General features: G+C 39.7%; 1 protein-coding gene across 5 annotated transcripts in view; it reads left to right on the top strand.

Annotated features, from left to right (window-relative positions):
• The window catches only part of ATP13A4 (ATPase 13A4), a 153,917-nt gene that overhangs the window by 96,733 nt on the left and 43,568 nt on the right, over window positions 1–13,616 (top strand). For all 5 annotated transcript variants that reach the window (XR_010840930.1, XM_067035343.1, XM_067035345.1 and 2 more), the window contains 5 exons: window positions 2,273–2,334; window positions 7,095–7,245; window positions 8,813–8,899; window positions 9,131–9,284; window positions 10,435–10,546. Coding sequence is in view for 4 of the 5 variants with exons in the window: in XM_067035343.1 (XP_066891444.1) it covers window positions 2,273–2,334; window positions 7,095–7,245; window positions 8,813–8,899; window positions 9,131–9,284; window positions 10,435–10,546 (566 nt within the window). In the remaining variant the exon portion in view is untranslated. The remainder of the gene's footprint in view (window positions 1–2,272; window positions 2,335–7,094; window positions 7,246–8,812; window positions 8,900–9,130; window positions 9,285–10,434; window positions 10,547–13,616) is intronic.

Raw genomic sequence — 13,616 nt, 5'->3', positions numbered from 1 at the left:
CGATGCCATTGAAAGAAAGGTTTAATGTTACTCACGGTTCCCCTAGACAGAAGAGCCGTGTCTCACCAGGCAAGGCCCCAGGAGGAATGCCATATTTTGATCAGGAAGCAAAGCAGGAGTGAGGGGAGTGCTTGGGTTATTATGGCCTTATAGGAGTTTCTGCAGGAAGGGCAAGACAGAGCAGGGTATTGCCACAGCTGACAATTGGCTAGTGTGAATGATTTTGGTGGGCTTTGGGCCATAGGAATGGTCTTTCCTTGTCTAGTAGCTGGTGCTGGGGTGATTAAGTCAGAGAGACTGTTTCCTGGGGATTCCGGTCAGATAGAGAAGGTATGACTCCTGACTGGTTAGTTTGCATATCAAAGGCATGCTGTTGGCTGAAACCCTGGTTATCTCTAAGAATTGGCTAGCCCCAAGGAGGCAGTCTGTCCATCAGAAAGGTTTCTTAACTTAAACTTTTGGTGGTGGGCACACTGTATGGTATACAGAAGTAGAACTATAATGCTGTACACAGAAAACTTATATAATTTTATTTATAACATATAATGTAAACCACTGTTTTCACAATTAAAAATAGATTTAAAAGAGAGATTTCGTAACATGTCAAATATCATAATACAGAAAATTCGAAAAGATATATAACCCGAGGACATTGTAGGCAGACGAATGTGGGCAAGGAGTCAGGAGAGCGATAGAGTGTGATTTTGATCAGAGCAGAACATTAGTAACGGGAGAGGGTGTTGTAGACTTCAAATGTATGGCTAAGAAATTTTTACATACTCTTTAGGCAGTGGGGAGCCATTGAAGGTGTTTTTTCTTCTTTTTTATTGTTGCTTTCCATTTTCTTAATTTATTTTTTATTGTGGCAAAGGATGCATAACATAAAATTTACCGTTTTAATCATTTTTATGTGGCTTTAAGTGCATTCACATTTCCGTGCAACCATCACCACTATCCATCTCCAGAACGTCTTCTCTCTTCCCAAATGGAAACTCAGTACCCATTAAACAGTACAGTGAAGGTTTTTGATAGCAGAGAATTAATGGGATCAGAGCTGTATTTTATAGTTACTTGAATATCAGAGAGATCTACCAAGAACAGAAGGTTAATATGGCTCTTGCCACCATCTCAATGTTATTTTGTGATCAAACTAGCATCATAAGAAAAGATGTTCTGGTTCTAGGATCATGTTATCCTTGGACTTGGAAAAGGAAACAGGGAGTGGGAAAGATAATTGTGATATGAATTTGAATTAAAATTAAGTAATAATTATGAGCAATTATCATTCTCAGCTCTTACTCTATGCCAGACATTAAGTTAAGCACATTGTAGTATCTCATTTAATTTTAAAAACAATCCTATATGATTATGACCATGTTACTCATAAGGGCTCTGATGTTTAGGGGGATTAAAAATTGGCCCAGGTCACACAGCTGGTGTTTTAGCCCAGTCCAAGCTCTTCATCACTATACCACACTGAGAGAAATACCAACAAACCCCTTTTTACCAAATAGATGTCAAATAGCAAACTATAATATTTCTTTAGGACAGTGAATAATTCTACTTCCATTACTTGTTTCTGATGACATACTTTTAACTTTTGCTATAAATGCTGGAACTCACCCATTTTAAAAAAATTGTATTGAAGTATAGTTGATTTACAATGTTGTGTTTAGTTTCTGCTGCACAGCAAAGTGACTCAGCTATACATATATATATTCTTTTTCGTATTCTTTTCCATTATGGTTTATCACAGGATACTGAATATATTTCCCTGTGCTATACAGTAGGACCCTGTTTTTTATCCATCCTATATATAATAGTTTGCATCTGTTAATCCCAAACTCCCAATCCATCCCTCCCTTACTGCCCCCCTCCTTGGCAACCACAAATGTGTTCTCTATATCTGTGGAGACTCACCATTTTATAGCTCTTAAAAGCAGGCTTACCGAGGACTCTCCCATCCATTCAGTCTTCTGTTAAATTCTCGAAACAAGCCTCTGAAATATGTAAGGCAGGTACCGTTTTCTTCCCTTTATTGCTGAGAACACTAAAGTTCAAAGAGATTAAGTGCCAGCTTGTCACACAACTGCTATGAATTCATCAAATCTTCCACCGAGGACTCCAGATACCCACCTTATTGTGTCTTTCCTTGAAGAGCTGATCTTGATCATGTGTTGTGACATATATTTTCCTGTTAAAACATAGCTTATCAGTGTCACTGTGGGGCTTCTGCATCTTCAGAGTCAATCGAGCGCTTGTTTCTGTTTAGACAGGTACCTTAACAAGGGATGGCTTGGATCTCTGGGGAGTCGTGCCCTGTGATAGGAGTGGGTGAGTACTGGGACCAAATGCATTGTCATTTCTCTTTTCCCAGAACTCTTTGTTTTTCTTCCTGATTACTAATAATGGAAAGATTTTGTCACTGGCTTTGGTGAGCAGTAGTTGCCAGAGTATCTTCATTTAATTTCTCTTCTTGACTACGTCCAAAGCTCACTAAAATGTGAATATTTCCTCCACCCCATTCCCAGCCCTGGGACACTCACAGAACCCAGGAGATGAAGGGCAAGTTTTGACACTACATTTAAATCTTTGCTAAAATGTGATTTGCTGTCAGCATATTAGTTAGGGGCCAGTGTGTGTCATTTGGACAGTACCAAGACACTGTCCTTCAAGGAGGTAACATTCCTTGTATAAACGGAAGCCTTTCCATGTGCTAGGAGGAACACTGCCCTGACTTGTAGACACTGAATTTCAGGACGATGAACATCTGTAGAACCACAGCTAGTGTACTTCATTTTCCTTGGTATTCTAGTTCTGGCAACACTACTTTCTGGCTGCCAGAAACTCCTCTTTTCTGGCCAGAATGGACTCCGTTTTGGCAGTTTACAACTTAACGTGGTAAAGATTTGCATGTCTCTCTGCTGGGGGTCTCTTGTTTGAGTTTGCTTCTCTGCCTACTTTTTCTCCCCACTGCAACTTCCAGCCTAATCAGAACACGAACATATAACAAATTCAGGTTTTGAGGTTGTTTTTTTTTTTTTTTTAAATTGAGGTATAGGTGATTTCAGGGTTTTTTTAATTAATTTTTTTGTCTTTTTTTTTTTTTTGCTTTTGAATTTCATTTTATTTATTGTTTTTATACAGCAGGTCCTTATTAGTCATCCATTTTATACACATCAGTGTACACATGTCAATCCCAATCTCCCAATTCATCACACCATCACCCCACCCCCTGCCGCTTTCCCCCCTTGGTGTCCATACGTTTGTTCTCTGCAACTGTGTCTCAATTTCTGCCCTGCAAACCAGTTCATCTGTACCATTTTTCTAGGTTCCACATATATGCGTTAACATACGATATTTGTTTTTCTCTTTCTTACTTACTTCACTCTGTATGACAGTCTCTAGATCCATCCACGTCTCTACAAATGACCCAATTTTGTTCCTTTTTATGTCTGAATAATATTCCATCGTATATATGTACCACATCTTCTTTATCCATTCGTCTGTCGATGGGCATTTAGGTTGCTTCTATGACCTGCCTATTGTAAATAGTGCTGCAATGACCATTGGGGTGCATGTGTCTTTTTGAATTATGGTTTTCTCTGGGTATATGCCCAGTAGTGGGATTGCTGGGTCATATGGTAGTTCTATTTTTAGTTTTTTAAGGAACCTCCATACTGTTCTCCATAGTGGCTGTATCAATTTACATTCCCAGCAACAGGGTAGGAAGGTTCCATTTTCTTCACACTTTCTCCAGCATTTATTGTTTGTAGATTTTTTGATGATGGCCATTCTAACCGGTGTGAGGTGATACCTCATTGTAGCTTTGATTTGAATTTCTCTAATAATTAGTGATGTTGAGCATCTTTTCATGTGCCACTTAGCCATCTGTATGGCTTTTTTTGAGAAATGTCCGCTTAGATCTTCCTCCCATTTTTTGGTGGGGTTGTTTGTTTTTTAGATATTGAGCTGCATGAGCTCAGGTTTTGTTTTTTTAATGAAAATATTTCCCTCTCATACTTGCAACCTAAATCACAAAGCATCTTATACATAAAAGGTACATTATGATTTTTCTGCATTATGCAAATGACATAAGATTTATCCATAAAATGTTTTAATTATATATGTTTAACACATTTTCATATTAATGTATTATTTATAAACAAGTCCATTTCTGGAGATGAAAAATTAATCCTGGTGCTTCTAACCATTTTAGTCTATAGAAGGAGGCTGTTACAAGTGGTAATTTTCTAAAGTTCTTTTCATTTTCTCTTGAAGATAGATTTGGATATATACCCGTTCTTCTTGTTTTTAGTATTTTCCTGTTTCAGTGTCTATAAAAAATGTATGCAGTTATTCAAATATGTGAGCATTCAGAGAGCAGTCTTTTTCTTATTTATATTTGTGTCCCTAAGGCCATATAGCACTATAGCAGGCACACATAGTAGATGCACAATAAATGTTTGTTTATTTAAAGTGAACTTAATACATTCCATCTTTTGAATGCTCTTCTCCTTATTGAATTGACATCATCTTATTCACAAAACTTTTAAAACTTTCTGTTTCTAAAAGTGACTTGTCAAACTTAAATTAAAATTATTGATATACTATTTAGATTATTGATAGATTAATCCAACCTGTCACTCTCTTTCCCCCTCCCTCCTTTCCCTCTTTCAGAAAGGTCAAAGTTGGCTCTAAATGACTAAAAGAGCAATTAAAAGGTTTTTTTAAAATTTTTTAAAGTATTTATTTATTTGTGTGGCTGAATCAGGTCTTAGTCGCGGCATGTGGGCTCTTCGTTGTGGTGAGAAGGCTTCTCTCTAGCTGTGGTGCGCGGGCTCAGTAGTTGCAGCACATGGACTCTCTAGTTGTGGCACATGGGCTCTAGAACTCACAGGCTCAGTAGTTGTGGTGCTCAGTCTTAGCTGCCCCATGGCATGTGGGATCTTCGTTCTCTGACCAGGGATTGAACCCATGTCCCTTGCATTGGAAGGTGGATTTTTAACCACTGGAACACCAGGGAATTCCCCCAAAGTTTCTTTAATTGAAAAATTTAATTGATAGAATAAGAGAAAACAGATTAAATTCTAAGCAAGAAGTCAGCACTTGACTTAGTCACTGTTAAATATCTTATTGTAAAATGTAAGCTCATTTCTAATAATTCTTGTCTTTTCCAAAGAGGGCCTGCCTAATGTGCCAGGTACTTCAAAGTCATTGGAAGTCTACCTGAGCTACCTGGTCTTGATAAGTCATAAACATTCAAATAATAGTTCAAGGTCAGGGATGACAGAGGGTTCTATTTATTTTTGTGCAAACCAGGGTCTTGCCCAATCCTCCCAAACTCAGAACTGTGTATTCAGAATTACATATGGAAGACAGTTTGTGTGCCATCTTAAAGATAAGATTATTTTTTCCTGATCTGTGTTTGCTTTACAGTGTGAGCTTGAGAATCTGTGTTAAATCACCGATGGTGACTGCTTCCTTTTAGATGTTTACTAAAATACCAGAGACATATTGTAACCACTGAGATAACTTGATCTTTCAGTATATAATGACATGATCAACAGGCTCAGTCGAGAGGTTTTTGAACTCTTAAGGAAGCTTTAATGAGAAAAACAGGAAGAAATATGGCTGAATTACGAGTTAACATTCTGATGTATATGCTTTCAGGAACAAAACACTAGAGCAACCGAAGGAAATGCAACTAAACTCTCATGAGAGATAATAGTCTGATCCTGGAGACCATGTTTTAAGACAAACTATGGTAAATAGGAAAAAATACAAATTCTTGGGGCTTCCCTGGTGGCGCAGTGGTTGAGAGTCCGCCTGCCGATGCAGGGGACACGGGTTCGTGCCCCGGTCCGGGAGGATCCCACATGCCGCGGAGCGGCTGGACCCGTGGGCCATGGCCGCTGAGCCTGCGCGTCCGGAGCCTGTGCTCCGCAACGGGAGAGGCCGCAACAGTGAGAGGCCCACGTACTGCAAAAAAAAAAAAAAAAAATTCTTTCAAGAAACAGTAACTAGGAACGTCAGAGGTCTGGAAACTGCGCATTGGAAACACAGCTAGAGGTTCCTGTGTAATCCCAGAGGAAGGGAGTATTAAAGGGGGTACAGCCAAGCTGGCCCACAAATCTGAAGGAAGTTGACATGTGGAGGAGGAGGAGCAAGTAAGTTCTGACTGGCTCCAAGAATCAGATTTGGCCTTAATCCAGGAAGCACCTTCAGCCGCTCAGGGTCCACCAAATAGTATGGCCTGCCTTGTGAACCACTTACTGTGCTAAACATGTAAGAAGGGACAGACCAATAAGGTCCAGAGGACATCCTTTTGTAGGCCCAATGCCAAACTTGATGACTTCAACTCTGAGTTAGTAAAAGAACCCTGCATATGATGTTTGAGTTGTATCTCGGTAGATTTTAGATGAGGGCACTTTCTACAAGAAGCAATGGTAATGATGGCTGCAATATAGATCCTAGATGCCAGGGAGGAAGAGGAGAATGCCGTGTCCTTTTCAAAATGTCTTTTAGAAATTTCATTTCTTTGCCATTATGGTCTTTCAGATTCCAGTAACCAACTCATTCATTTATTTGCTCTTAAATTTGTTGACTGTCTACTGTGGACCAAACATCAGATATGCTGGAGAGAGAGATATGGAAGAGACAGCCCTGCCCTGAAGAATAGATTGAAGGAGATACACAGATATACACAAGTAGCTATAGTATGAGCTAGCCTGTTCTGTCTCACAGCATAAGAGATAAAGTGGTCTGGAAGCTCAGGTGGGAGTGGACACACTTAGAACTAAGGGTGATACTTCTAGCTCTTTCTATACCTCTGGATTTAAATCAGTGCCAGAGAGAAGGTAAGGAAAAGAAGGAAGAAAGAGCTTGAGAGAACCTCAGGATTTTTTCCTCCTACTCATTGAACTTATGTAAGGACGATGGATGAATGAAGCACTATTCATTTGGGGAGATCAGGGTGTGGATATGTAATGTAACAAAGCATATTAACTTATGTTTTAAAAGGATGGTCACCTCCAGAAGCTCCAATCTGGCCTGGAGGAATAGACTAAAGCCCTTTCCCTTTTCTCCTTTAGCTTCCAGGAAGTCCACAACTTTGCCTCAGGCAAGGCTTTGCCATGGGGCCCACTGTATGCAGCCATGGCCAGCTGCCATTCTCTGATCCTCCTGGATGGGACCATCCATGGAGACCCACTGGACCTCAAAATGTTTGAAGCTACTACCTGGGTAAACTTCTGTTCTTCAAAGATTCTAAGGAGCTTCTTCAATGCCAGACCAAGCCAGGTGTTGCCATAGCTATTCAATACTCATAAAATGCGAGGTCTCCGATATGGAGTACATATGGCAGTGAGGGGCAAACTCATCTAAGCCCCAGTTTTCTCCTCTGTACAGTGTATTTCCATATTAGGGTTATTGTGAGGATTAAGTGGAAGGACACATTAAAAAAAAAATCCCTGGTGCTGTGCCTGGAATATATTACCAGCTCAATAGTATTAGTATAATTATTATATAATTATTTTCTAAACTTTTCCAGCTGTAGTATGAGCCATGTCTGGTTTCAGAGTTATCTAGAACATGGGGATTAGGAAACATCACTGTCCCAGTGCTTAGGATAATTCGTTTGTTACCAGGAGTTTTATTCCTACTACTTTAGCATTAATTTTTTCTCTAAGACTAGACAATAAAAAGGAAAACCATGAGAGATTTTATTTGAGACTCTGAAGTAGATTGCAGATCAAATGGCCTTGTTCAGGAGGAGGAATACGGCTCTCCTGGTTCTAGTCTTGGCTCTGTTCTGATTGACTCCTTCACTTTGTGAGGTCATCTCTCCTGTTGGGGTTTTCCATAACTTTAAAATGAGGGGATTGAATTAGACCAGCAGTGTTCACCTAAAAGAAAACAAAAAAGCTGGAATCTTTTCTTAAAAGGAAATTTTATTCAAAAGCATCCTACACAAAACAAATCGTTGGAGTTACTCTGGTTGAGATAGAAAATGGGGAGTAAAAGCACAGCTTAGGGAACACACATCCCCACCTACTTAGCTACAAGCCCACCTCCACCCCCTATAGCCTGGTTCAGCTCCAGGCCCCTGTGATACATGTGTGAGCCCCCCTGAAGAAGACAATCTTTAGGGTCCCTTCCAACGCTAACAGGGCATGGTTCTGTAGCAGTCTGATGTAACTTTCTCCATCCTTCCTGGGTTACTGTTTCTGTACCTTTAAGTAGGGATTATAATTTCTTCTCTGAGATTTTTTCTGCCACTCAATGAGATGATTATAAAGCATTTTGGCATTTTTGGGTAAAAGCTTCCTTTGACTATAATTTAGGGTCTTTATTATGGCAATTACCAAGTGTTTACTGAACATTAACCACATACATCACAGTCCCTGCCCTGCTGTACCCTGGGGACCATCACTCCAAATTAGACAGAGAGGGAAGACCAGGAGCAACAGTGACCCAGAAGGAAAAAGGCAGTGAGGTGCGGGCCATTCACGCTCAGTGTTTTCAAGTTAAGCCCTTCAGAAATGGAGAATGAGCCTTTATACAGCACATTCCAGCAGCGAAAGCAGGAGAAATTGCATGAATAATTCAGAAGTGTCTGCCCTTCAAGTTCCTAGCATTTCCGATGCATTATTTTTGTGTGTGGCGAATGAAGTCTGGTTCACCTCCGTGTAGCTGAGGGAGGAGACTACATTGAGACGGCTTGAGATTTTCTCAAGGGAAGGGTTTGAGCACAGTATTAGTGGATGAACAAGAAAGAAATCTCTACAATGAAACATCCTGTTTGAAATAGGAAATGGTGGTTTCCGGGCATGATTTCCACATCAAGGGAGCACCGGCATGTGCCATGGTTGTTAAGCCCTGCAAAACAACCAGCCAGGTAAGACTTGCCTGCTCTCTACCCCACAAAACCCAACTCCGAAGGAAAGTCCTGTCAGGCCCACAATTTTGAAAGCTCAGAGATGTGTGTCTTCTTTGAATTCCACATGTGAAAATTGGTGAGACCTTGTTTCCCTTATTTGCTAAACTAAGGATTGGAAAAGGTGTAATTAATTTCCAATAGCTAGAAGCTATGTGGTGTGTCCCTCTCCATTCCCCATCCCTCATCCAGGTCCCCGTGGAAGGAATTGCAATCCTGCATCAGTTCCCATTCTCATCAGCGCTGCAGAGGATGACAGTCATTGTCCAAGAGATGGGGGGTGACTGGCTGGCGTTCATGAAAGGTGCACCAGAGAGGGTGGCCAGCTTTTGCCAACCTGAGACAGGTAAGTGGACAGACTTATATTACAATGGGCAAATCTGTATTTCCAACCTACATATGTCCCCTCAGCATTTGATCGATGAATCCAGTTGCCTACTGGCCATCACCAATTGGATGACTCACTGGCATCTCAAACTTGGTACCCAAACCAAGCTTATCTTTCTCACTCTCTACATTTCCCATCTTAGTGAATGAAAATACTACTCACCCATCCCAGTTTAGGATTCTTCCTGGATTCCTCTCTCTCCCTCAGTGCCTCTGTCTTGTCAATTGCTAATCCATGGCCCTGTCACTCCATCACCTCAGGCCCTCATCATCCCTCCACTGGATCACTTCATAGTTGGTGAATTTGTTCCCTGCTCCCGAGTGTCCCCTAGTCTAATTCACCCTTCACGCTGTGACCAGATTGTTTTTTCTGTCACACAGTATAATTATGTTAACACATTCCTGCTTTCTTTCTTTGGTTGCTTCCCATAGGCTCCAGGATAATCTCCTATAGGATCATATCTAAGGCCTTCACAATCTGACTCCTATCAAACTTCCCAGAGTTTCCTTACCACTCCTATCTTCACCTCCTGTGCTCCCCCTGAGATGAACTATCAAGGTTTGCTGTCTCATGGCCCTGTGCCTGAGCACATGATGCTCCCTCAGCCAAAATGCCCTTTCCCTTCTCCATCTAATCATATCCTCCCTGTCTGATAGATGCACTAAGTGTTTCCATAGTGTGCTGTAACTGCCTGGATCATAGCAAGGATCTCATTCAATTGTATTGTTAGTCTACTGGCTGTTACCCTACTAGACAAAAATCCTCAGAGTGGCAATTGCAGTGCAATCTCTGCATAGCTAATTCCTGACCCATAATAGACTCAATAAATATTTGATGGTTAAACTGGAGAAAAAAAGAATCATACACTTTTCCCATTCTTCTTCTTCTTTTTGTTTTTTTGAATGCTTCCTTTTCATTTCTGCTTCACTGGATCCCAAGAGGTCAACCGTGACAATGTAGTAATATTTAAAATTCCCACTGACTTGTTTGTGTACATTTTTAGAGGTGTGTTTTCTTGGGCAAGAGTTGGATCTCTTTGTAAAGAATATCTCTCCCAGTACTAGCTGAGTTCATATTGCATACTAATCTTGTGTTATTTTCTGAACAGTACCAACTAGTTTTGTTAGTGAACTTCAGATTTACACGACACAGGGCTTCCGGGTCATAGGACTGGCCTACAAAAAGCTGGAAATGGACCATCATACCACTGCTTTGATGAGGTAAATGGGGTGGGGGGAATTTTGATATAGCAGAATAGTTTCTTGGGAAGATGCACCAGACTGGGCAGTGAACCCAGCAACACAGCTTACTGAATTTGTGTGCATGAAATGCCTCTGAACTTAGTAAATGGGGATATAGTCATCCCTGCCCTGCCTAAATCACAAAGCTGATGTGAACACTGACTGGGAGAACTGATGAGAAATAGCTGTATAAATTGTAAAATATGATGTGATTGTACAGCTTTGTGAAAACAGGTATATGAATACAACCCATGTTTCAGAGAGTTTGAAATTGTGGTCATGCTCCCATTTTGAACCAAATATAAGTTTGGTTTTAAATTATTTTTGGTATTTAATTAATTAATTAGCTATTTGGGGATTTTATTATTTTTATTTTTTATCATAGTTGTTGAAAGAAAACATAACACTTGTCTGAAAAAAATCTTGATAAAAATACACAACTTAATGAAATGAATAAATATAGCTTGGACTCAATATATAATCTAGGTAATGTAGAGAAACAAGAAAAACCTGGAGAGGCCATTCTAAAGAGAGTTTTGGTATGTATAGATTAAAATAAGGATGCTCAAAAGCTAAAATGGACTGGATAATTAGTAATTCAAATTTATTTGTTGTTTTATTTTCCACTGTTTTCAGACTATGGTGTTTATTTCATTTTCAATGTCATGTCCAATACTCTATGTTAGCCACTATTGGTAACACTGCTGTGGAGATAATCAAGGCTTATTTTGTTATTTAGGATTTTAAATTTGGGAGGTCTAATATATTTGTTTTCATCCCTGCCAGATTCAACACTCTCTTACTGTAACTATATTATGTATCACTTCCTTTAATATAAGAAAGTAAAATTCATGTGTAACATGATCTGCACATATTCTCTGTGAAAAAGAAATATAATGCCCTCTATATAGTAAAAATAGAAGGTAAAATTACAATGCATTACCAAAAGTAATAAATAGTTCCATAAATACACAGCTGACTCCATTAAAACAAAATGAAGCAATATGTTTCTTGGACCCTATGTAGAATCATTGGAGCTGTAACATTCAGGAATGCAGACTGATACAGGTGTGTTATACATCAAAGTCTCAAATACCACTGGCAGTCTTACTGTCACCAAGGTGACTCTGTGAAATGGCTAAAAACTCTTGGTAAAACGGAATAAAATAGAACACCCTCCTCTCATTGTATATGGTAGTTACATTCCTGGAAAACTGAATGGAATATTAAAAATGTGTAAAAAATACTTTGTGTTTATATGTAAAACAGAGCTAGGAGAAGTATAAATAATTTTATATTTGCTTATTATAATATAGTTGTATTATATTTACTATAAAAACACAGTACACTAAATAGTATAATAATAGTGTGAAATAAACAGTATAATTCTGTACTGGCTTAAGAAAGTATCAACAATTTTTTAGTGTCCATGAATGTCCTGTAAAATATTCAAAAGTCATGTGGGATACAGGGTAACACGTCTAGAAAGTTTCCAAAATGTCCTCTAAGGGCAGTATCGCCCCTGCTAAGAATCACTGATGTGTCCCAACCTTGTCTGTTTGTGAATGGTGGGTGAGGCCCAGAGTGGGAAGTTGCTCATCCAAAGTCATTGAATGTTGGATCCCTGGACTTATTGGCCCCAGGAGAGTGGGCCAGCTTACTGTGACCCTTAAAACTTTGGTTATTACATTCTGGATATTTGTTGTAATTTAATAAACCGAGTTCGCTCAAATCAGAGAGCTAAAAGTGAACTTTGAGATTGGATCTCACATTTTAAAGAAGAGGAAACTTGGGTCTGTGGTGCGGCAGAATTGGGAATGAAACTTTGTTTCGTGAGAGCCTGTTGACACATATTATCAAGATTCTAGCTGCTAAGCTGCTGCTTCTGATTATTATAATAAAATATTTGCAAATCAAGTTTCAAACTCATGGCTTTAGGGCTTGTGCATGTAACAAAGCACTTAGGCAGAGGCACACGGGCCGTGGGAAATGGTGACACACAAGAGAGTCACTGTTGACTCTCACAGCGTTGAAATTCCAACTTTTCAAAATCTGGTAACATCTATACCCAAGTTCACTGGTAGGATCTGAGCTTAGGTCGTCAATCTGCCAATCTTGTGTTAAAGACACATCACCACTAAATATACTTCTAGCTAAGTCAATTTACCTAGCCTTTCTAATCCATGATTAGAGCAGAACATTCTTTCTGGGGTGTGTGTGTGTGCATGTGTGTGTGTGTTTACTCAGAGTGCTTCCAGCACTGATATCATAATTTCTTTGATGGTTCTTGGTTCGCTTTATGCATATCTCACCTTTTAAAAATCACATAGATTTTAAGAACATGAAGTATAATCACAGGAGTGACAATGCTCCTTTGTATTACACTCCCCATTCTTCATTAATTTTAGGTGCTTCAGGAGGAGGTATAATGTCTATGCAGGAAGCAGGAAAAGATAGCATGCTATTCCAAGTTACAGAGCATGAGCCCCTTCAAGGGACTGTGTCTTCTCTTTATTTTCTGGCTCAGATTGAATGAAAAGAAGAATCATGTCATGTTAGAGCTAGAAGAGACTTTGCAGATCCATTAGTTTCACCGCCTGCTTTTATAAAAGTAGAGATAGATTACCAGACAAGGAAAATGATTTGCCCATAGTTACAAAGTAAGGTAGTCTCAAAGCTGGGATGAGAATGCTGGTCTCCTGATTACTGTGCACTGAACCCTACAAAGGCCATGTGCCAGAGGAACAAGAAAAACGAGTGCAAATTGGGTTGCAGACTTTGTCAGATGCTTGACCCTGCAGCCATTTTCTTGGCCCGATCTGGTGCCTTGTGGTTGGACCATGTCAGTCATCTCTGAAAATGTCTAAAACCTGATGCCTGTGTATGAGGGCCACTAGAAAGATTAGAGGACCTGAGTCAAGCATCAACTAAGTTATCCTTCAAAGAGAAGCTCAAATATCACCTCCTCTTGTAAAGCTTCTCCAATCACTCCACCCAGAAATGATTTCACCTTCCTCTGTGATGCCATAGGACTCTTATTTGCACATGA

This window comes from Kogia breviceps, chromosome 5, assembly GCF_026419965.1.
Source record: "Kogia breviceps isolate mKogBre1 chromosome 5, mKogBre1 haplotype 1, whole genome shotgun sequence".
Taxonomy (NCBI): domain Eukaryota; kingdom Metazoa; phylum Chordata; class Mammalia; order Artiodactyla; family Physeteridae; genus Kogia; species Kogia breviceps.
Note: the sequence above shows the minus strand (reverse complement) of the source record. Positions and strands in the feature narration are given on the sequence as shown.